We start from the raw sequence: 25818 nt of genomic DNA, 5'->3' as shown, positions 1-25818 counted from the left end.
ACAATATGGCACCTCCTCCCATATGTATAAATACAAATATACAGAGAAGGAATGTTCTGGGCACACAATAAGCTATACCGTCATACTGTACTGTCTAAGGGAAACAATATGGCACCTCCTTCCCATATGTATAAATACAAATATACAGAGAAGGAATGTTCTGGGCACACAATAAGCTATACCCTCATACTATACTGTCTAAGGGAAACAATATGGCACCTCCTTCCCATATGTATAAATACAAATATACAGAGATGGAATGTTCTGGGCACACAATAAGCTATACCTTCATACTGTACTGTCTAAGGGAAACAATATGGCACCTCCCTCCCACATGTATAAATACAAATATACAGAGAAGGAATGTTCTGGGCACACAATAAGCTATACCCTCATACTGTACTGTCTAAGGGAAACAATATGGCACCTCCCTCCCACATATGTTCTGTGTTGTGCAGTTAGGGAACGGTATCCACTGGAAGCTACTGTATAGAGATACTGCTTTCCTAAAGATTATGTTTTGTTTCTTTTTGCAGCGTATTTGCCTACCACCTGCTCCCACAATTTATGGGCCAAGGCTCAGTTTATATGACGCTTCCTTCTTTGTATCCGGCACAGTCGCTTGGGAATGTTAATCTTGTAACCTCAGACCTTTAATCCCTATTGTCTATCAACTACACACACTATTTGTGCTGCCTGCATTCCTTTAGGGCAGATACACATGCTCAGATTCGGGGAGATTAAGGGTTTAAGGCAAGGGGAAGGCAGTTCTGGCAGATTGTCGCCCCACAAAGATGAGGCGATTAGTCGCCTGGCGACTAAATCTCCCCGATTCTGCCTGTGTGCTTGAACCATTAGTAAGTATAACAGGTCCCATACCTGTACCTTGTACTTGATCCCAACTAAGATATAATTAATCCTTATTGGAAGCAAAACCAGCCTATTGGGTTTATTTAAAAGCAACTGCAGGGCATAACACAATTTAGCAGAGATCTGAGCGTCCCCAAATGTAACCTCATTTAATTCTGCCTCAATTTCTGTGCCTTAAATAATAACGCAGCATATATATATATATATATATACGGTGTGTTCCAGCGAGGAGATTCTGCTATACTGTAAATCTGCACAAATCTCCAGAACATTCTGAAGGGGCACAGACCCCCTGTATAGGGGGAATATAGAGCACAGCTAAAGCTGCATTATACATTTCAGGCAGAGCTGTAATAAGACTGTAAACCGTGGGATTTACTGTACGTTCCTCCTTTGCATTTACGAGTCGGTTAGTGGCTGTGGAAAATGGAAGCTTTTTACTAAAAAATTAAAGGAGAACTAAACCCTAAAAATGAATGCAGCTAAAAAAGGCATATTTTATATAGTGAACTTATTGCATCTGCCTAAAGTTTGAGCTTGTCAATAGCAGCAATGATCCAGGACTTCAAACTTGTCACAGGGGGTCACCATCTTGGAAAGTGTCTGTGACACTCACATGCTCAGTGGGCTCTGATTGGCTGTTGAGAAGCTAAGCTTAGGGCTCGTCACTAATTATCCAGCAGAAAATGAGCTTCCCTGGCTGTAATATAAGCTGATGCTACAGGTTTGCTGATTATTAAATTCTGATGCTAATTGCACTGGTTTCTGTGCTGCCATGTAGTAATTATCTGTATTAATCACTAATCAGCCTTATATTGTGACATTTCTATTCTATGTGTACTGTATATTGTGAGTGGGTCCCTAAGCTCAGTAAGTGACAGCAGCACAGAGCATGTGCAGTGAATCAGCAGAAAAGAAGATGGGGAGCTACTGGGGCATCTTTGGAGACACAGATCTTTACTGCTAAAGGGCTGTGGTTGCCTTGGGCTGGTACAGAAGCACAAACATCATGTCCAACATTTCTACCTACTTCTTTAGTTAGGCTTTAGTTCTCCTCTTTAAGTGCTGGTTCACCGTCAGTAAGTTAATAAAATATCTCAAAGCTGAGATACAAAGCTTGATCACTGTCCAGCTGGTAGTGTTCTCTATACTTTATTATATGAGCCACCTGCACAACCGCTCTGAATAAATAGGCTTCTGGTATTCTATCAGCAATAGATCCATCAACGTCAATTGCCGATTGCTCAGGGTCAAAAAACTTTTGCAGCATGTACCTGCTGGTATACCAGTCTTGGGTATGTTACAAACCTCCTAGTTATGGAGCATGTCCCAGCTGAGGCAATGACAACTCCAGGGATAGCTCAATGCACATAATTAAAATAAACAGGCTATGAGCAAACTTATGGGACTGTTCCTGCTGAATTCTACTAACTACAGGGGAATCCCTATGCTGCCATATTTTTATGGGATCTCTCTGTACAGACTATGAGCAAACTTAGGGGCTGTTCCTGCTGAATTGTGCCTAGTACAGGGAATACCTATGCTGCCATAGTTTTATGGTATCTCTCAGTACAGACTAAAAGCAAAGTTAGGGACTGTTCCTGCTGAATTGTGCTAAGTACAGGGGAATCATTCTGTAGACACAATGAGCAAACATAGAGGACTTTACCTATTTTATGCTTTTGATATAAAACAGGCCTGGCAAGTGTTTAATACAATAACATAAAGCAGTTACTTACTATGCACCAAATGACAAACGATATTTCGAACTTGTGCGGGAAACTGAAAATTGACAGTCCGAGAAAAGCAAAAACGCAGGTTTCTGGAGCAGAATAAAGAACAAACATAATAATTATAGGAACAGTAACAAAAGGGTTTATGTAAATGATACAGGGGTGTAACCCTAATTACCCTTCTCTGATTACCCTTCAGGAGCCAAAAGGAGGCAATGCCCAGATCAATGTAAACATCACCAACTTATCGGAACTCCTGGCCACATTTAGAAGAAAAATATAGGATAGAGGCCACCTATAAAGCCATAGACTCTGCTTGGTGTATCTGGAGTCCAACTGAGTGAGACCATTGAACCCACCTGGATTAAGTGAAATAAAGTCCCCTGCTACGTTTAAAGGAACATTTAACACAAGGCATATTTCCTCTTTAAATACCTACAGCAGAAGTTTCAGAATCACCCCTAATAAATCCAGCGAATGCAGTTTTAGCTCCATCTCCGAACGTATAAAAAAAAAAAAAAAGAAACTCTTAACGGTTATGTGTTTACTCTGTGCGGAAGCGGATTATTAGCTCACGGGCCCAGCTGCTAAATTCTACTGCTTTTCATGACGGTCTCCATAGAGCAGATGAGATTAAGTGTAATTTATTGGATGATAAACTTACTACAGAAGATTTTTGGTACCTGGCAGTGAGTCTCTAAGGGCCCACCAAGGCTCAATAAGCATGGGAACTATAAACAATATTTGGTGCCCCTTTATTAAAAAAGCTTTTCCCTATATTGCCTTTACATTAAGAAAAAATTGATCCGGTTAGCACCTGTTAAGTGCCAGTGATTGTAGTACGTAGGACATTGATTCATGGGAAATGCCATTGAGATCTATGGGCAGATATAGCTCAGTAACACTCCTCAGCTTTAATGGATAAAGATTCTTATCTTTGATCAACGAGATGTCGCCTTTCGCTATTCTAGCAGTAAATACCAACTGTTTTTGGTTGTTATGGGTTACGCATCGATTCTTTCCCTTGTTTGTACAGAACATTCTTTCTTTCATGATGTACAGTGACATGTAAAAAGTCAGCCGGTTATAAGTGAATGATATAGATGCATTTACAAAAAATATAAACGGGACAATATATGCAGGTTGTTGATCATTTAAACCATTGGCTGCAACGTGAACGAACACTAAATAACGAACACAGACCCGTACACACAGAATCAATGCACAGCTGACTGCAAGAATTGTAGATTTTAAAAGCTAGGGCAGGTAGGTGGTTAATAAGTACTAAGCGTTATGCACCAAACACAATAAAGGCTATATTGTACCCCCTGCTGCATATTATGAGGATATTAGAAGAGGTCCTGTGACCATATAAAGGCACAAGGCTACAGGCTGAGTTATACAGGGAACTCTGAGTATCACTCATGTATTATAAGGGGTAATGTACCCCCTACTGTAAATGATAAGGATATTAGAAGTCACTGAGGGGTTGTTCTGTGACCATATAAAGGCACAAGGCTGCAGGCTGAGTTATACAGGGAACTCTGAGTATCACTCATGTATTATAAGGGATAATGTACCCCCTACTGTAAATGATAAGGATATTAGAAGTCACTGAGGGGTTGTTCTGTGACCATATAAAGGCACAAGGCTGCAGGCTGAGTTATACAGGGAACTCTGAGTATCACTCATGTATTATAAGGGATAATGTACCCCCTACTGTAAATGATAAGGATATTAGAAGTCACTGAGGGGTTGTTCTGTGACCATATAAAGGCACAAGGCTGCAGGCTGAGTTATACAGGGAACTCTGAGTATCACTCATGTATTATAAGGGATAATGTACCCCCTACTGTAAATGATAAGGATATTAGAAGTCACTGAGGGGTTGTTCTGTGACCATATAAAGGCACAAGGCTGCAGGCTGAGTTATACAGGGAACTCTGAGTATCACTCATGTATTATAAGGGATAATGTACCCCCTACTATATAATACATGTTTCATGTGACAAATATTACATCACTGAGCACTGTTTATAAATGATGAAATCACTAGTAAATATACCTCCTATTGTAAATTATAAGGATATTAAGCCCCCAGAGAGTTTCATGACCATTTATAGGCAAGTGCTATTGGCTGAGTGCTTTTATACAAGTCACGTGACTCTGAAGTGATTTCTATTTTCCTTATAGTTGACAACAAGAGGGTGCAGTCATTGCTTATAATACAGGTTTCAGCAAGTGGTGACAATAACATCACTAATCCCTTGTTTATAAAGATTTATGCAATTGTGTATTATAAATTAATGAGTACCTTACCGCACAAGAAGGCCACGGTCCGCAGCGTTTGTTGCATAAGTATCTGTGTGACTGGTGACAGGTTGTGATGTGTGTAATGGGACATCACAATCCCAGAGAATAGGATTGCCATGATACCTGCAGAAAGAGCACAAACCATGTACATGAGTAGCAATTCCCCAGGCACAAACCCTATGATCACCTATAGTCACACGGTATAAAGGGACAGACAGTTCTGCAGTTGCCTATTATAATATAGAATTCCTTGTCTATAAAGACTCCACCTGCACCTTTGTAGCTCGGATCATATTAAAGGGGTTGTTCACCTTCCAACACTTTTTTTTCAGTTCAGTTGGTTTTAAGATGGTTCACCAGAAATAAAGACTTTTTCCAATTACTTCCTATTTTCTATGTGTGACCGTTCTTCTAATATTGAAGTGTAAATCTAAATCAGCTCTGGGAAGGGGAGGGGGACACCGACCCTGTAAGCTGTTCTTAATTGATACATTTAGTTGATCCATTTCTTATCTTTGTCTCTGCTGAGCAGAATCCTTGGGTTCCATTAAAGGCAGCTGTTAGAATTGATACAATAGCTGCCAATACTCCAGAGATGCTGCTCAACTACAACTACATTTTAAAAATGTTTTAACAGTTCAGAATCTGCCCCCGAATTACTGAGCTGCCAGACTAAAACACCAGAGACAGGGACATTAGGGAAAAGCCAGACGTGGAATTTTTACATTGTGTTTTTAAAAAAAAACTCGGTCGGGCGTAAATACACCACTGAAACCACACGCAACCGTCAACATGCGTTTTCCAGCACGTAGGTTTCTTTTCCCAACATGCACTTGTCATTGCTCTCGTTCCCCATAATTCCGTTGGCTAGAAATGAAAAAGCTATTTAGAAAGAGAAAAGCTATTTACATGGAAAATGGAGCAGGAATGATCGTCAATAGTCAAAAGTAATTACGTCACTGGCCTAATACGCCTTAAAAACGTATATGCGTCATTTATCTTGCAAGAATTTGAACGCCATATTTAAAATACACTGCGTATTTACGTAAAATGTGGTTCCAAACTTGCAGATCCCATAGATTTGGTAGTTTCTTGACCTATTGGCGTTTCCGCTAAAAATGCCAATATTGGCGTCCTGTGGCGGATTTTGGCTTGCAAGCGCCCTGTGAGAATTGTGCGTCTTCCATTAGTTTCCGCCTGATGGAACTTTTTTAAAAACGCAATGTAAAAACGCATCGTCTGGCCTTGCCCTTAAACTTCAAGCTTAGAATTTGGAAAAACTGTAAAAAATAAAAGATGGAAAGAATTGAAAAAAGTCTATTTCTGGAGAACAATCTGAAAACAGCGCAACTGAAAAATTGTTTGGAAGGCGAACAACCCCTTTAAGGGGACCCGTCGCCCCCAGAAAAATTATTCCAAATCCTATTTTACCAAGCTAGACAAGCAAAATTGACTTTAATTATTTGAATCTTGTTTCCTTCGGTCTGGGAATTCATAATTATCACAAGCAGGCAGGAGCCATTTTGTGGACACCGTTATTAAGACAAGCCTTGTATCATCTCAGAATCTTGTTTGTTGGGGGGGACCTGATGTCCATCCCCATGCACTGGCTACACAATTAAATGGTTCAGAGAACGGGGGAATGTAGGGAGAGCAGTGACATCTAGGAAGTTCTGAATGGAAAGTGAAAGTAATTGCCTAAGGCATAGAGGAGGGGCAGGCAATATTTGATTGACAGTTGAGATTTAAAAATGAGTTTACAACAGCTACGAATGCTTTAATAAAAAAAGAAATTGGATTTCATGTTTAATTTGAAAAGGACTTTTATTATACAGCTTTTTACGTCTGGGTGACAGGTCCACTTTAAGACTTCTTCATCAAGCTATAAATAATTCACATTACCTTTCTGTTAACATGTAAAGCTATGAATAACCTCCTTCCCTGGATCTCCCTCTGCTCCTCGCTCAGCTGTGGGTTCCTGAGCCTCTGACACAGATTACACAGAGTTTACATGGTTTAGACCTGTTAGCATTCCAATTGGCTAATCATTGGTTAGCCTAGCAAGCAGTTTAAAGTTCCAGGTGGCTACAGGTGGATTTTAGCCATGTAAAAGTATTGAAGATGTAAAGACATTTAGGGCAGAGACACACGGTCAGATTTGGGGAGATTAGTTGCCCGGTGACGAATCTCCTCTTCTTCGGGTGACTAATCTTCCCGAACTGCTGCCGGCTAGAATGAAAATCGCCAGTGGGATGGCCCTCGGAGCACTTTGTTTTCCAAAGTCGCTCGAGGTTGCATCACTTCGGAAAACAAAGCTCTCCAATTGCCATCCCGCCTGTGATTTTCATTCTAGCCGGCAGCAGTTCGGGAAGATTAGTCACCCGGCAACTAATCTCCCCGTGTGTCTCTGCCCTAACAGTCAAAACATGTAGCATCTGATATCAACCCAGAACTTAAAACCAGTAATCTTATGAGTAACATGTTGCCCACCAACCCCTTGGCCATTGCTCCCAGTGGCCACAGAGCAAGTGCTTATTTATTAATTCTTGACTTGGAAATGAGCTGTAGTTGCATAAAAACCAGATGAAGTGTCAAACAGAATCTATGTTAGACTGCCAGTCCACATAGGGGCTACCAAATAACCAATCACAGCCCTTATTTGACATCCCCAGGAACATTTTCATGCTCTCCAACTCTTATTACAATTGAATGTGGCTCACGGTTAAAAAAGGTTGGTGAATGCTGCTCTAAACTATGGGCCTGTCTTTCTTAAATGTAGGAGTCCAGGCTGAAGACCAATCAGAGTGTGCCTTTAGATTATGGGTGCACAGACTGTTGGCTGTAACAGCCAGAGCCATTCCTTGACTTGATGCTCCAAGAAGCAGAAGAAGAAGCGGTTTCAGAGGATAAACCATTGATCATTATACCTAGGGCACTGATTTCTGGGAATGCCATTGAGATCTATGGGCAGGTATAGCTCAGTGACATCTACAACTCCTCAGCTTTGTTCTAAAGCTCCCCATAGACGCGACGATTCTTCTTGCCGAACGACCGATTTTAAGGAAGATCAATCCTTCGAAATTATCGTGCGGTTAGTGGGATTATTACGATCATACATTTTAAGATTTTTCGGCCGACATCTATCAGGAAATTGATCGGCCAGGTCAAAAAATCTTTGTTGGTCCCAGTGCAATGTATCTATGTTTGCAGGGCCAAGCAGGCAGCTCCCCTTTGTTTTCCTGGCTTTTTAGTTGATGGTAAATTTGTACGATCGTATGATCGTTCTGAGAAGATCGTGGTCTCCCGATCAACATCTATGGCCAGTTTAAGGGACAAAGACCGAATTGTTATCTTTGATCGACGAGATGTGTTGCCTTTTGTTATTCTAGCAGCGAATACTAACCGCTGTTGGTTGTTATGGGTTATGCGTCGATTCTTTGCCTTGTTTGTACAGAACATTCTTTCTCTCCCAATTGTACAGTGACATGTAAAATAACATGTTTATAAGTAAAATGCATTTACGACAAGATTAACGAGACAATATTTGCAGGCCGTTGATCATTTAAACATTTGGCTGCCATGTGAACGGACACAGAATAGCAGAGAAGTGGTAAACACAGAATCAACGCTTATTTCCAGTTGCAAGTAGATTGTAAAAGCTGTGGCAGGTGGATGGTTAACAAGCACAAATGGTTAAGACCCAAACACATCGGGGCAAATTCACTAAACGACGAAGCGCCCAACGCTTGCGTGAATTCGCCAGCGTAGCGCATTTTTGTTAATTCGCCGATTCACTAACGGACGCTGGCGTAAATTCGCTAGTGTTACTTCGCACCCTTACGCCTGGCGAATTTGCGCAATGGACGTAACTACGCAAATTCACTGACGCGCAAATTATTCTGAACGCTACCTTTTACGCCAGACTTTCTTCGCCACCTCAGACCAGGCGAAGTGCAATAGAGTAGATAGGGATTGCTTCCAAAAAAGTTAAAAATGTTTCTAAGTCCCAAAAAACACTGGCGCTTTTTCTTTTTTTATGGGTGATAGGCTGAAAAAGATTGAAAATTTTTTTGGGGCTCCCCTCCTTCCCCCCTACATTTCCTAACTCATGGCACCTTAACTATACAGTGGGCACATGTGTAGGGCAAAATAAAAATTTTATTTGCTGTTTTGAAGGTTTCCCAGGCTTGTGTAGTGCTGCTACATATACCTCCATTGTAACTTGAATGCAAATTAACCATCGCTAGCGATACTTCGCTTTGCTTGGCGAATTAACGCTTTCGCAACCTTACGCTTCCCCTGAGCGCAACTTCAGATTTTAGTGAATTTACGTAGCGCTGGCGAAAATATGCCTGGCGAAGTGCGGCGAAGTGCGGCGAAGCAGACGCTGGCGCAACTACGAATCTTAGTGAATTTGCCCCAATATAGGACATAATGCACTGAGTTACTGAGGGGTCCTGGGACCAAATTGAACCTCAAGACTCAACTATGGGCCTGGCTTCCTTATGGGAAACTAAATTTAGCAGTCCAGGCTGAAGACCAATCTGAGTGTGCCTTTAGGATTTCCTTGCATTGAACCCCACATTAGCATCAAACAGGGGTTTTGGTTGCCTTTCCGTGGATTTTAGTTTGCAGGGTTATGTATTTAAGGGTTCAAGCCCAGTCTTTATTCTAAGGGTCTTGTTAAATCATGTTATTATTCAACAGATTTCGTTCTGACGTTGACTGTATTTTTCTAAATGCAACATAATTTTCTACGCTTTTCAAATTCAGCAAAATTCATGTACATACGAGGTGCCCCATAATTACGAGCTTAAGACCATGGATCACGTTGTTCATTTCCCAGAGCTGTTTACGGAGGTATAATGAAGCATTCTATAAAATAAATACAGTGTTATAGCTTGCACTATTGTGGCTAATTTGTTGTCAAAGAATCTGCTTCGGTAGCTTTCCTTCTCCTTTAAGCTCCTCATTAGTGATGTGCGGGCCGACCCGATACCTGCGGGACCTGCGGGTTCAGGCCGACCTCGCACTGCTCCTCGCGGGTGGCTCCTGCTCTCCCCGTCCGCCACCTTCAAATGCCGGCTTCTGGGTTCCGGTTTTATAGTCTCGCGTCTGCTCGCCCCACCCCTTTTGTGATGTCATTGTGACGTCATTGGCGGGGCCGGTCAGCGCGGGTCTATAAAAGGACACCAGAAGCGTGGGTGCGGGCTGGAGCATGGTGGGTTAGGGTCGGGTGCGGGTCAGGAAAACCCTGACCCGCACATCACTACTCCTCATGCCTTCACCAACCACCAGCTGCCTCACATACACCACAGAAAAGCCAGCAAAATTCATTTACATACGAGGTGCCCCATAATTACGAGCTTAAGACGTTGTTCATTTCTCATTATAACAGGCAGTGATTAGCCAAGCAAAGGCAGCTTTGGTTTCTCACCTAATGACTTGGTACAATACAAAAAAAAAAAAAAAAAAAAAGACATTTATCGCTGCCTAGTTAAAGGTAAGTGGGGCTATATTCCAAAATAGCCAATTCCCACGATATCTATGATAAAATCCTGCCCCAATACACGCCGACAACACTTACAAAGAGGTAACTTGTAACTCCAGTGCACTTACATGCTGAAGATCACAGTTCTGAAGGCCAAGTGTAAAATATTAAATATTGCAGAGCTTCATGGCAGCATTCCAACACACTCCTAAAGCCTTGTAACATGTGTTTATTCAGTTAACCATTACATATAACGTGCCAGACTATTCAAGGTTTATTTAAGACACGGATTAACTTTTCTAAAGGGAAGTCACAGTGAAAAAAACCCATCAAATATCACATATTGTTTCCTGCATAGTTTTGCGAGTATGGGCCTAAATAGCACCCACAATCACTTGCCTGTACTGTGCTTCAGCAATTCCTCTTGTTACAAGAAGCTCTTCATGAAGGTTTGTCCTGTTTGGGTTTGAGTCTTTCTTTTTGGATCTTACATTATAACAAAGTTAAAGATATGGTCAAAAGCACCTGGATCCTTCTCGCCCACACTCACTGCCACTAAAACTATTAATTGGGACAATCTGATCATGAAGTCTAGGTATGGCGGATACCAGAAGAACATCACCTGCTTGAAGGCATGAATACTCTGCTACGGCGGTATTCCATGGTTTGAGCTTAAATCGCGAAAATAGAAATTGAATATAAGCTCTCTCATACTGAAATAATAAACTTTTTATATACAATCAATTAAAAATTCTGCATTGTTTCTAAAATAATCAAGTGTATCTTCAGTTGCCCTCTCCCAGCTTCTGTTTCTCTTTATTCTCTCGTCATGCAGCAGTTGGGTGTCAGATATTCATTGACAGTTAGATCCAATATATCTTATAGGGGGGCTCCTTTCCTAGCAGATGTGTTAGAGCTCACTCAAATAACGGATTCCAGTACAAACAAAATCTAACAAAATAACTGCCTTTTGCACAAATCCTGCATGTAGAGAGACATGATGTCTGGTGATTTTAATAGAGTGAGCTCTAATACATCTTCTAGGCAAAAGGAGCCTCCCTATAAGATATATTGGATCTAACTGTCAATGAATATCTGACACCCAACTGCTGCATGAAGACAGAATGAAGAGAAACAGATGATGAGAGAGGAATAGTGAAGATAAACTTGATTATTTCAGAAACACTACAGCATTTTCAGTTGATTGTATTTAGAAAGTTTCTTATTTCAGTTTGATGAAGCTTATATTAAATTTTAATTTTCGCGATAGTTCCCCTCTTAAATCTACTGTGTTATATATTCTTGACAATGCTATTCTTGCTTCTTTGTGGAACATCTTGGGGAAGGCCCTTTCCTGTTTCAGCAAATTAATGTCCCCATGTACAAAATCAGGTGCCTACAGCATAGGGTTTGTGGAGATGAGAAAAACATGACTTTCCAAATCCAAAGCCCTGACTTCAACCTGACTGAACCCTGAGGAATTTATTGGAACCCGAGCTGTGAGAAAGGCCTGATCCCCCATCCGTGCCCAACCTCACTAATGCTCTTGTGGCTGAATGAGAGAGATTCTAATCGCTTAACAACCAGTGTACAACTCACCAGACAGAGAGATGCCTTCTGAGAGTCCATAGGGGAGGTAGGCAAAGATGATCATCATCCCAAACTCCAGGGAAGGCGTTTTCCTTAAATCTAGATGCTTCAAAACATACATTTTTAGTTAAGGAAAACTCCAGTGGTTAGTTCCATATCCAACTTTTTTTTGTGAATGTGAATAATATGGGACAAAGTCCTAAAGGCTACTGGCCTTGTCACTGACGTTAGCTTGAGGACGGTTCTCCGACATATAAAGAAGGCAGCACTTAAAGGAGAAGGAAAGGCTAAAATAAAGTCAGCTTTATCAGAAAGGTCTATATAAATACACCAGCAAACACCCAAAGTAAAGCTGCTCGGAGTTCTCAAAAGAAATCCAGAATTTCTTTCCTTCTATTGTGTACTCATGGGCTTCTGTATCAGACTTCCTGTTTTCAGCTTAAACTTCCAGGGCTAGGGCTTGAGCATGCTCTGTTTGCTCCATTCTCCTCTCTCTCCCTCCCTGCTGTAATCTGAGCCCAGAGCTATAAATGAGCAGGGAGAGAGACAGGTAGGAAGTGATATCACACCAAGCTAAAATGGCAGCTGCTATCCTAAGCAAACAGAGAGCTTCCAGAGCTGTTTACAGAGGTATAATGAAGCATTCTATAAAATAAATACAGTGTTATAGCTTGCACTATTGTGGCTAATTTGTTGGCAAAGACTCTGCTTCGGTAGCTTTCCTTCTCCTTTAGCTCCTCATTAGTGATGTGCAGGCCGACTCGATACCTGTGGGACCCACGGGTTTGGGCCGACCTCGCACTGCTCCTCGCGGTGGGTGCGGGTAGAGCTCTTCTCCTGCTCTCCCCGTCCGCCACCTTCAAATGCCGGCTTCCGACTTCCGGGTTCCGGTTTTATAGTCTCGCGTCCCATAAAAGGACACCAGAAGCGTGGGTGCGGGCTGGAGCATGGTGGGTTAGGGTCGGGTCAGGAAAACCCTGACCCGCACATAACTACACCTCATGCCGTCACCAACCACCAGCTACCTCACATACACCACAGAAAAGGAGAACTAAAGCCACAAATTAAATAAGAATATATGAAATATAGAAATGTATTGTGTTTATTGTACCAGCTGAGATGTTCTGCAGTCCTAAGAAAGGAATGAACCAGGATTTTAAAGTCTCCACAGCAGCTCCCTATCTTGGACCTTGTTAGGCCATCTTTCGTGTGCCAGTGGCACTGCACATGCTCAGTGTGCTGTGGGCTGCTTTTGCGGAGAATCCAAATAAAACAAGGTTCATCTATCACAGAAGCTGTGCTTCAGGGCTGGTTTTTATTATTATCAAATTATTGATTGATTCTGATGCAGACTGCACTGGTTCATATGCTGCCACGTAATGCAGATCTGAATTACTTATATGATCAGCCTTGTACGGTGACATTTATACTGCATATTATATATAAAGTATGTATAGTTAACCTATTTTTTAAAGGTTAGTCAGCTTTTTATCCAGCAGTTCTCCAATTTGCAATTTCAGTTGCTAGAGTCCAAATTCCCCTAGCAACCATGCACTGACTTGAATAAGACTGGAATATGAATAGGAGAGGCTTCAATAGAAAGAGGAGTAATAAAAAGTTGCAGTAACAATACATTTGTATTGCAGCGCATTTGTCTTTTTCGATGGTGACCCCCATTTGGAAGCTGGAAAGAGTTAGAGGAAAATGGCAAATCATTAATTTAGAAATAATGAAGATCAATAAAGTTGCTTAGACTTGGCCATTCTATAACATACTAAAAGTTAACTTAAATTCAAACCAACCATTAAGGGGACACAGCCAAACATAGAACATTGTCTAATGAAAGGAAAAGTCATTCTAAGCAGCATTACACATCTTCATTAGTTCTAAAAGGAAAGGAAAAGTAATATCCCTTTAAAAGGATGGGTCACCTTTAAGGTAACTTTTAGTATATTATAGAATGGCCAATTCTAAGCAACCTTTCAATTGATTTTGATTATTTATATTTTACAGTTTTATAATTATTTGCCTTATTCTTCTGCAGCTTTCAAATGGGCGTCACTGAGCCCTTATAAAAAGCAAATTCTCTGTAAGGCTACAAATGTATTGTTATTGCTAATTTTTATTGCTCATCTCTCTATTCAGGCCTCTCCTATTCATATTCCAGTCTCTTATTCAAATCAATGCATGGTTGCTAGGGGAATTTAAACCCTAGCAACCACATTGCTGAAATTGCAAACTGGAGAGCTGCTGAATAAAAAGCGAAATAACAAAAACCACAAAAAAAAAAAATGAAAATCAATTGGCAATTGCCTCAGAATATCTCTCTCTACGTCATACTAAAAGTTATTTCAAAGGTGAACAACCCATTTAAGACCTGTTTATTATGATTGTGCTGGTCTCCCTTTTTAAGGTTTATAAATGTAAGTAGCTCCTAATCAAACTAGTGAAATCTGAATAAGAAGTCACATGGCATCACAAGACCCCCAGCCTGATGATGGGAGTCTCATGGGACAAGCAGGAATGGATAGAATATCTCTTATTGGTTATAAAGTTTTCCAAGCGTAATCTCCAGACAAGCCATTTTCACTTTTCAATCAGCAGACACACAATAAAGCCATTCCTGCACAGCCTGGGAGAGGTTGGAAAATGATTGAATGGGAACATTGTTGCTTCATGAGAATATTACTGTGCAAGCTCTTGTCCCAAAATAAAAAGGATATTAATGCAGAAATCAGTCCAGTCAGTGTTCCGAGGGCTGCTGAACCGAAAAACATCTTGAGAAAATATGCCAATGCCTGTAGGAAAGTCTGCCAGCTGCTCACGTCAGCCATGTTGCCTCTGTTGAGACCTTCCGCCGTGCTGCAGACACATTGGTCAAAAAGAAAGAAATGGGGGGATTTAGTGAGATGGCAAATGATACCCCCACAAATGGGGTATCTCCCGCTCATATGTATAAATACAAATATACAGAGAAGGAATGTTCTGGGCACACAATAAGCTGTACCCTCATACTGTACTGTCTAAGGGAAACAATATGGCACCTCCTTCCCATATGTATAAATACAAATATACAGAGAAGGAATGTTCTGGGCATACAATAAGCTATACCCTCATACTGTACTGTCTAAGGGAATCAATATGGCACCTCCTTCCCATATGTATAAATACAAATATACAGAGAAGGAATGTTCTGGGCACACAATAAGTTATACCCTCATACTGTACTGTCTAAGGGAAACAATATGGCACCTCCTTCCCATATGTATAAATACAAATATACAGAGAAGGAATGTTCTGGGCACATAATAAGCTATACCCTCATACTGTACTGTCTAAGGGAAACAATATGGCACCTCCTTCCCATATGTCTAAATACAAATATACAGAGAAGGAATGTTCTGGGCACACAATAAGCTATACCCTCATACTGTACTGTCTAAGGGAAACAATATGGCACCTCCCTGCTCCCATATGTATAAATATACAGAGAAGAAATGTTCTGGGCACACAATCAGCTATACCCGCATACTGTACTGTCTAAGGGAATCAATATGGCACCTCCTTCCCATATGTATAAATATAAATATACAGAGAAGAAATGTTCTGGGCACACAATCAGCTATACCCGCATACTGTACTGTCTAAGGGAATCAATATGGCACCTCCTTCCCATATGTATAAATATACAGAGAAGAAATGTTCTGGGCACACAATCAGCTATACCCGCATACTGTACTGTCTAAGGGAATCAATATGGCACCTCCTTCCCATATGTATAAATATACAGAGAAGAAATGTTCTGGGCACACAATCAGCTATACCCGCATACTGTACTGTCTAAGGGAATCAATATGGCACCTCCTTCCCATATGTATAAATATACAGAGAAGAAATGTTCTGGGCACACAATCAGCTATACCCGCATACTGTACTAGCCAAGGGCAGATTATCTAACGATAATATATTTCGCCTGAGCAAATTGAAAACCTTCAACTGACACAAGATTTCTCCCTCCCACCAGATACAAAAACAAAGTTATGCTAATTTCCCAAATGAAATTAACCCTGATCCCTTGATGTCACTATTTTATGTTTCTATAAAAGGGCACCATCAGATCTCTCTCTAGCAAAGCCATAATTAATTCCTTGTGTAACTGCCAAATCCTCAGGGGGTGGCTGACACTGGCTGGTTAATTAAAGGAGCGAGTGAAAACTGCTGATGGGAAAGGAGGAATATACAAAGCCCTGTGCACTTTGAGATACACTCCATGCTACAAAGAATGAATGAACAGAGGCAATAACTTGTAATGAAGCTTTCTGCCCATGAATGTATGTGGCCCACCAGAGGGCTGTCCTAGCTAATATCTGACCGAAAATGGGTTGATGAGTGCACACTGGACTCTGACTGCTCCTGGACTAGGGGAATGAGATTTATTTACACCACAGGCTTTGGGGAAGTAAAATAAGGACAGGTATACAGAATAATAATGGAAGTTATCAGTAAGATTGAATGTACTACGGCTGCAGCTCCACTTCCCGCTGTTCCGGAACAACTGCTTGTGCGGCTCTTCTACATACGTTGCTTTATGTTTCTCAGCAGCCGCGGTTAGTTCTATATTCAGCCGTGCTCCTGGGAGCTGAACTGTGACAAGCCTGGAGGCACTAATCTCTGCCTTTCCTTGTACTGCCGGGATCAATTCACTAGCTCAGCTCCGGGTTGCCAAAGGCGTCCGTGCTCCAATGAAATCTTAAATAATTATAGCAGAGAGGGATCTTCTGTGGGTCTGGCTTAAAAGAGAGGGTTTTGTTTTCCCCTTTATCTAACCTTCCATCTGAAGAAAAAAAACACCTTTTTATTTGATCTATTCATACCCCTATTTTAGATTTCTTATTCATTGGGCCTAGATACCCCCAATTTGCAAACAACATATAATTTATTAATGGATACGGCATCCTAGGAAGTGTTGGCCGCTCTATATATCTAGTTACAGACATCCTCTTGGAAAGCCATCCCCAAACAAAAATGCCACCCTCCTCCCTCGTTACCCAAGTCTTAAAGGGTACTCCTCTGTACAATGCAAATTTCTGCAGAGAGAGAGTATAATTGCCTTAATATTAGGAGCCCACAAAACCTTTTTTACAGCTTCTTAAAATAACAAAGGAAAAACTGAGTTTTTGGGTATCTCTCTGTACAGACTATGAGCAAACTTAAGGGACTGTTCCTGCTGAATTGTGCTTAGTACAGGGGAATACCTATACTGCCATAGTTTTATGGGATCTATCTGTACAGACTATGAGCAAACTTAGGGGACTGTTCCTGCTGAATTGTGCTTAGTACAGGGGAATACCTACACTGCCATAGTTTTATGGGATCTCTCTGTACAGACTATGAGCAAACTTAGGGACTGTTCCTGCTGAATTGTGCTAAGTACAGGGAATACCTATGCTGCCATAGTTTTATGGGATCTCTCTGTACAGACTATGAGCAAATTTAGGGGACTGTTCCTGCTGAATTGTGCTTAGTACAGGGGAATACCTATGCTGCCATAGTTTTATGGGATCTCTCTGTACAGACTATGAGCAAATTTAGGGGACTGTTCCTGCTGAATTGTGCTTAGTACAGGGAATACCTATGCTGCCATAGTTTTATGGGATCTATCTGTACAGACTATGAGCAAACTTAGGGGACTGTTCCTGCTGAATTGTGCTTAGTACAGGGGAATACCTATGCTGCCATAATTTTATGGTCTCTCTGTACAGACTATGAGCAAACTTAGGGGACTGTTCCTGCTGTATTCTGATTAGTACAGGGGAATACCTATGTTGTAATAGTTTTATGGTATCTCTCTATACAGGTTATCAGCAAACTTAAGGGGCTGTTCGTGCTGAATTGTGCTTAGTACAGGGGAATACCTATACAGACCTTTTATGTAGTCTTCTGTACAGGTTATGAGCGATCTTAAAGGAACAGTAACGTCAAAAAGTAAAAGTGTTTTAAAGTAATGAAAATGTAATGCAGTGTTGCCCTGCACTGGTAAAACTGCTGTGTTTGCTTCAAAAACACTACTATAGTTTATATAAATAAGCTGCTGTGTAGCAATGGGGGCAGTCATTCAAAGAAGAAAAGGCGCAGGTTACACAGCAGATAAGCTCTGTAGAACATAATGGTGTTATCCATTAGTTAACCTGTGCCATATAGCAGTTTTTCCATTTCCACCATTGCTACACAGCAGCTTGTTTATATAAACTATAGTAGTGTTTCTGAAGCAAACACACCAGTTTTACCAGTGCAGGGCAACAGTACATGATATTTTCATTACTATAATTAAAACACTTACATTTTCTGGTGTTACTGTTCCTTTAAGGATCTCTTTCTGCTTAATACAGGAGAATGCTGGCACCATCCTTATTTAGGGCCACTTTAAGACACTGAAAAGCCCAGTTAAATCTATGGCCTGCGGGTGTTCTCTGCTCATGGGGAATAAGGCAGGGGCCCTGTCATGCTGTACCACTATGGCCACTGGGACATAACACTAAAGTTCACCAGACACAATGGCAGATGAAGAAAATTGAAACTGTAGGATAAGTTGGTAACACATTTGAAGAATGGAATTCTTGTTTCGCATCCCATTTCCAGAGTATGCTGGAAAATAAATAGGTTCCCCTTGACATGCTGATAAATAAGTAACAGGGCTAGACAGCTCATATATAGGCCAGAGTGAGTGCAATACGGTCGCTTTAACACAAAAGGATATATTATCGTGTTTGCAGTGAGATTTAGGGGCCTATCTCACATCGGAGCACTTACTTGGTCAGTACGATGGACACTGCATCATTGAGAATGCTTTCTCCAAACACCAACATGTTGAGTACAGGATCCACATTAAGGGCGTTAAATATTGCAATGGTGGCTACGGGGTCAACAGCAGATATTAGAGAGCCAAACGCAAAGCTAGAAAAAAAAGAAACATATACAATATTTGTTAGTATCACTAAAACACTCATCATACAATTACCTCCCCTTTCACACTTTGATTATTTTTGTTTTGTCACAGACACAGTTTTGTTTGCTCATGCCTTTTTATTTCTGCTACTGTACATTATTTAAGTGACAGGTAGCAGTGCAACAATTGTACATTAAATGAGCCTTTCAGAAAAAGGGGTAAGCAAATTTTTTGTGCTTTTTTTAAAGGAAAAGGAAAGCTACCAAAGCAGTTTATTACCAATAGATTAGCCACAATAGTGCAATCTATAACACTATATTTATTCTGCAGCATGCTTTACCATACCTGAGTAAAAAGCTCTAGAAGCTGTTTGTTTAGGATAGCAGCTGCCATATTAGTTTTGTGTGACATCACTTCCTGCCTGAGTCTTTCCCTGCTCACTCATAGCACAGGGCTCAGATTACAGCAGAGAGGGGAGGACAGAGGGGGGAAAGGGAGGGGAGAGAGGAGCAAACTGAGCATGCTCAAGCCCTAGCCCTGTAGGTTTAAGATGAAAACAGAAAGTCTGATACAGAAGCCCATGAGTACACAATAGAAGGAAAGAAATGTGGTGTTGACTAAGAGCAGCATTACTTTGAGGGTTTACTGGTGTATTTATATAGACCTTTCTGATAATTACTTCATTTTAGCCTTTCCTTCTCCTTTAAGACTACGGCTCTGATGTTGAGTGTATATGTAGTAGAGATGCACTGAATCCACTATTTTGGATTCGGCTGAATCCCCGAATCCTTCGCGAAAGATTCGGCCAAATACTGAACCAAATCCTAATTTGCATATGTAAATTAGGGGTGGGAAGGGGAAAACTTTTTTTACTTCCTTGTTTTTTAACAAAAAGTAACGAGATTTCCCTCCCTGCCCTAAATTTGCGTAAGCAAATTACGATTCGGATTCGGTTCAGGCAGGCAGAAGGATTTGGCTGAATCCTGCTGAAAAAGGACGAATCCTGGCCGAATCTTGAACCGAATCCTGGATTCGGCGCATCCCTCATTTCTAGAACCCTTGCCATAAAGATGCACAGTAGTTTATGCTGATTGGCTGTTACATATTCCATGGGCAAGATCAGGGATGCAAAGACTAAAAAGGTATTTTCAATTTGGAATTTAATTGTACAAATAATTTTCTCCAGTGCTGTCTAAGCCCCACAGGCATGCGCATTCATACATTATAGAACTCCTGTAGGGAAAACCCAAAATGCTGACTGATCAAAAAACAATATACACTTACCCAGTTGCAAGGAGAATTATAAAAACAGAATTAATCATCTATCTGCCTTGTACCTGCAAAGGCTTATTTAGGGAGGGGGTAACAAGAAATCAAAGATTCAGAGGAAAGTCAGAGAGACAAACATGAGCGTAGGAATATTTGCAACGTATACTGTATTATTCTTTATGAAGGGGCCCTCCAGCTCATATCTGAAATGCTGTACTTAAAGTGTCCCTTTACATCTGTTATTTAACCTTGGGGCCCTGGATGCTGCTGAACATCTCCCAACATGCATATATCTTGATTAATGGAGGAGTCTGTGAATTGTAGCAACATTAGGGGTGACCAGTTATTATTAAACCCATACAACTGTCAAGAAGTGATTGGTCTTAATTTCGGGCATTTTATTCATAGTCCTATGGATAGTGCCCTATTGACAGTTTATACGTTTGGAAAATCCCAAACACTGGACCTGCGCTCTCCTGCTCCCCAATCAGTTCATGTGCCGACTATCAAAGAGAGAGGTAAAACCACTCTCCCCTTCAGCTCTGCTTCCAGACTGGAGGAGTTTTTTGTTTTTACAATATTTTTTTTTAAATAATAAAGGGTATATTATGGCTCAACTGTATCAGGAGGGTGTGTGTCTGTGTGTGGATACACTAAATCAAATTTAAATGTTTCCATTGTTCACCTTTAAATTAAAGGAGAAGGAAAGCTATGGAGGCATTTTATTGCCAATAGATTAGCTGCAATAGTGCAAGCTACAATGCGATATTTATTCTGTAGAATGTTTTACCATACCTGAGTAAAAAGCTCTAGAAACTCTCTGTTTGTCTAGAATAGGAGCTGCTGTATTAACATGGTGTGACATCACTTCCTGCCTGAGTCTCTCCCTGCTCTGGGCTCAGATTACAGTAGAGAAGGGAGGGGGAGGGGGAAGAGGAGCAAACTGAGCATGCTCTTGCCCAGGGCAATGAGGTTTAAGCTGAAGGCAGGAAGTCTGATACAGAAGCCCATGAGTACACAATAGAAGGAAAGAAATGCTGTGTTTCTTTTGACAGGGGACTCAGAGCAGCATTACTTTGGGGGTTTACTGGTGTATTTAGATGGACCTTTCTGATAAGGCTTACTTAGTTTTAACCTTTCCTTCTCCTTTAACTTTTAATATAAGATAGAGAGGGATATTCTAAGACAATTTGCAATTGGTTCTCATTTTTTACTATTTGTGGTTTTTGGGTTATATAGCTTTTTTTCAGGGGCTCTCCAGTTTCTGTAACCTTGTTATGAGCTAAGGGGGCCCAGCCTGAAGGCCAGTTAGGGGGAGATTTGGGGTGAGTGCTTATTTGTACCCTGGGTACCCCTGGAACTATAGCAGGGTGACTGTTACCCCAATGTTTCTATATATCTGTAACCTTGTTATAAGCTAAGGGGACCCAGCCTGAAGGCCAGTTAGGGGGAGATTTGGGGTGAGTGCTTATTTGTGCCCTGGGTACCCCTGGAACTATAGCAGGGTGACTGTTACCCCAATGTTTCTATATATCAGTAACCGTGTTATGAGCTAAAGGGGCCCAGTCTGAAGGCCAGTTAGGGGGAGATTTGGGGTGAGTGCATTTTTGTGTCCTGGGTTCGATGTTGCCAGAAGGCAAGGGGTTAACAGCCCAACATCTAATTTGCTGTTCTCATTTATATCAGATTGTCAGTTTATGAAAGTAATTAGAACATTTTATGCATTTTTTTTCTTGCAATCTGGAGGAGGCACTATATACTTCTCACTTGAGTTGGACATAAACCTAAGCTGAATCTACTTTAATCAGCACACTAGCATGGGGCCAGATTGAGTTTTTGGCAATGCCGACGGCAAGGAAATATTTTGGAGTAGTGCAAACTGCAATACGATGTAACAAAGTAGATTAATCATCCTAAGGAGCCGCAAGTCAAGGACAAAGCTGCACTGGCATCACTTTATGTAATTGTGATATGCTTTATAAATAAATGGCCTTGCAATACGGTAATTACTTAAACACAGTTTTGTTACACCATGATTTAATATAATGGAAAGCATTGTTCAGCTTGTTGATATTCAAATAAAAGGTGATGCTGATGGTTCAGATGTCGTATTTACTTGTTTTAAGTTCTATTGTTTTACTGTCCTTGTTGTTCTAGAGTTTTGTTTGCTCTGCCTTAGTCCAGCATGTTCTGTCATACAGACATCTAGAATCTCAGCCATAAAGCAGGACAGGACTGCTGCTTACAATGGGGATCAATTGGGATCTGTGCAGCCACTGGGACAGAATGCTCTGTTATACAGATAGCTAGAATCTCAGCTGCCATAAAGCAGGACAGGACTGCTGCTTACAATGGGGATCAGATAGGATCTGTGCAGCCACTGGGACAGAATGCTCTGTTATACAGATAGCTAGAATCTCAGCTGCCATAAAGCAGGACAGGACTGCTGCTTACAATGGGGATCAGATAGGATCTGAGCAGCCACTGGGACAGAATGTTCTGTTATACAGATAGCTAGAATCTCAGCCATAAAGCAGGACAAGACTGCTGCTTACAATGGGGATCAGATAGGATCTGTGCAGCCACTGGGACAGAATGCTCTGTTATACAGATAGCTAGAATCTCAGCCATAAAGCAGAGCAGGACTGCTGCTTACAATGGGAATCAGATGGGATCTGTGCAGCCACTGGGACAGAATGCTCTGTTATACAGATAGCTAGAATCTCAGCTGCCATAAAGCAGAGCAGGACTGCTGCTTACAATGGGGATCAGATATGATCAATAATCCTAATCAATGGGTAGCCAATAAGGTGTGTGGGAAAGATCTTCTCTGATATCCATTATAGACAGCAGTCCTGACCTGCTTTATGGCTCAGATCATAGTATGTTTATTGCAGAACATTTTGTCACAGCAGACAAATCCTAATATCCATTGGATACAGCACTCTTATGTAAGGTCAGATTGATTTAGAGAAGCTATATTGGCAAAACATTTGCAGAGCAGCTTTAAATATTGCAATTTCATGAAAAGAGGATGGTATTCCTTTAAATGGGATTTTCCCTTCATTGTTCTGTACACCTGACATGACTATATAACTTACTATATAACTTACACAGAAGTTGTTTTAATAGGCTCCTTTGGCCAAGCATTTAATATTGATTTAATAGGCTGTGTTTTTGCTAGATACCAGTGAGTCACATATAAACGGAGGCTTATCTCGTTCACTAGATTAAATATTTATACAGTAGGAACATGTCATGCAGTACAATGAATGCAGCTAGCATCAGCTTATTAGCCTTGAAATAAATATAGAGTAAAAACAAAAAAGGACAATTAAAAAGCCCGGACTAGTGACATGTTAAACTCTGCGACTACCAGTCTACACAATCATCACAGACTGGTTACATGCAGGGCCATATTTTCAATATAGGCCTTCAAGGGCTCCTGACAATGTGTCATTAAAAGAGAGATACAGGTATGGGGTCTGTTATCCAGAAACCCATTATCCGTATATAGAATTTTAATTAAAAGTAGGGAGGGGTATGTGTATGGATGCTGTGTTTTCATTTGGAGGGGTTGAACTTTATGGACTTAAACATGTAGGAGGGAGGTGCCATATTAATTCCCTTAGACAGTACAGTATGAGGGTATAGCTTATTGTGTGCCCAGAACATTCCTTCTCTGTATATTTGTATTTATACATATGGGAAGGAGGTGCCATATTGTTTCCCTTAGACAGTATAGTATGAGGGTATAACTTATTGTGTGCCCAGAACATTCCTTCTCTGTATATTTGTATTTATACATATGGGAAGGAGGTGCCATATTGTTTCCCTTAGACAGTACAGTATGAGGGTATAGCTTATTTTGTGCCCAGAACATTCCTTCTCTGTATATTTGTATTTATACATATGGGAAGGAGGTGCCATATTGTTTCCCTTAGACAGTATAGTATGAGGGTATAACTTATTGTGTGCCCAGAACATTCCTTCTCTGTATATTTGTATTTATACATATGGGAAGGAGGTGCCATATTGTTTCCCTTAGACAGTACAGTATGAGGGTATAACTTATTGTGTGCCCAGAACATTCCTTCTCTGTATATTTGTATTTATACATATGGGAAGGAGGTGCCATATTGTTTCCCTTAGACAGTACAGTATGAGGGTATAACTTATTGTGTGCCCAGATAGAGATGTTCCATCATGCTTCATATCTGTCAAACACATCCCTTGCAAGATTAAAGCTGGGAGCATGTTCTATACAGTTATCCCTTAAAAGTAAAATACTGTACATACACCCTGCCCATGGCGACTCAAGGGATTGCTGGGAAAGAGATAAAACATGGCAGCATACTACTTTACAACAAAGTACTCTGAATTGGTGTGTGTTTTTATGGAAGGGGTGCATGGTTTTGTATTTTTTCATCCTTTAGTGTCATTGGAAAATAATGAACCATGAACATACCTGTCTGTCATTGTGAGTTTGTAGATGACATCAGCCTATGAGAAAAACAAATACAAAAACTTCAATTCCCACAATGCATTGCATGCTTGTTCACACTTTTTTTTCCAGTTGGCTTTTGCTACATTGTTTCAAATTGTTGTTCAAATAATTCAATTTTTATATATTTAATTATATCTGGGATTTTTTTTGGTTAGACAATTGGACAGTTTTTTTTTTTGTGGAGGACATGGTATTCAGACAAATGCAAAAATGATGGATTTTGTTCATCCCTTACAACAACAACATGGGAAAAGATCATCAGAATGGACTATACAGGTATGGGACCTGTTATCCAGAATGCTCAGGACCTGGGGTTTTCCAAATAACGACTCTTTCTGTAATTTGGATCTTCATACCTTAAGTCTACTAGAAAATCATGTAAAGATTAAATAAACCCAATTGGCTGGTTTTGAATCCAATAAGGATTAATTATATCTTAGTTGGGATCAAGTACAAGCGACTGTTTTATTATTACAGAGAAAAGGGAAATCATTTTTTAAAATTTGGATTATTTGATTATAATGGAGTCTATGGGAGAAGACTTTTCTGTAATTCGGATCTTTCTGGACAACAGGTTTCCCAGATACCGGATTCCATACCTGTACTTGGGCTGCTTCATCACAGCCCGGTGAAAAATTACACGAATGAATCGGAAAGTGCCTTACTTGTCCTAAAAAGTAAATCCCGCCGCCAACGATGAAGGCAGAAATGACCGTGCCGAACACTGCGAATAGCGTGATGGATCCTATGTTCTGAAAGAAGTTGCCCTGAAAGTAAAATAAAATGAACATTACTGACAGTTAATATAGAAATCTTGCTTCATGGCTGGGCATATAAACACAATAGGGTTTCAGAATCATGTGCAAATGTGCCAGTTGATGTAGGGGAGTCCTGGAGTTTCAGGTTGCCATGACAGCCTGGGTACAGATATCATTTTGACGCTGAAAAATTCTAGTGTGTGGGGTTTGGTCACTCCCAAGCTTTAAAGGAGAACTAAAGCCTAACTAAAGAAGTAGGTAGAAATGTTGTATATTATGTTTTGGGCTTCTGTACCAGCCCAAGACAACCACAGCCCTTTAGCAGTAAAGATCTGTCTCTC

At 40.7% G+C, this 25818-nt stretch overlaps 1 protein-coding gene across 1 annotated transcript in view; it reads right to left on the bottom strand.

Annotated features, from left to right (window-relative positions):
- slc9a8.S (solute carrier family 9 member 8 S homeolog) overlaps positions 1–25818 on the bottom strand; it is a 55040-nt gene that overhangs the window by 7725 nt on the left and 21497 nt on the right. The window contains exons 6-12 of the mRNA XM_018238162.2: positions 25385–25486; positions 24681–24715; positions 18808–18951; positions 14721–14859; positions 12007–12112; positions 4923–5039; positions 2610–2692 (exon numbers count right to left, since the gene is read on the bottom strand). Coding sequence (XP_018093651.1) covers positions 2610–2692; positions 4923–5039; positions 12007–12112; positions 14721–14859; positions 18808–18951; positions 24681–24715; positions 25385–25486 — 726 coding nt within the window. The remainder of the gene's footprint in view (positions 1–2609; positions 2693–4922; positions 5040–12006; positions 12113–14720; positions 14860–18807; positions 18952–24680; positions 24716–25384; positions 25487–25818) is intronic.

This window comes from Xenopus laevis, chromosome 9_10S (genome assembly GCF_017654675.1).
Source record: "Xenopus laevis strain J_2021 chromosome 9_10S, Xenopus_laevis_v10.1, whole genome shotgun sequence".
Classification (NCBI taxonomy): domain Eukaryota; kingdom Metazoa; phylum Chordata; class Amphibia; order Anura; family Pipidae; genus Xenopus; species Xenopus laevis.
This window is presented reverse-complemented; position numbering and strand designations above follow the sequence as displayed.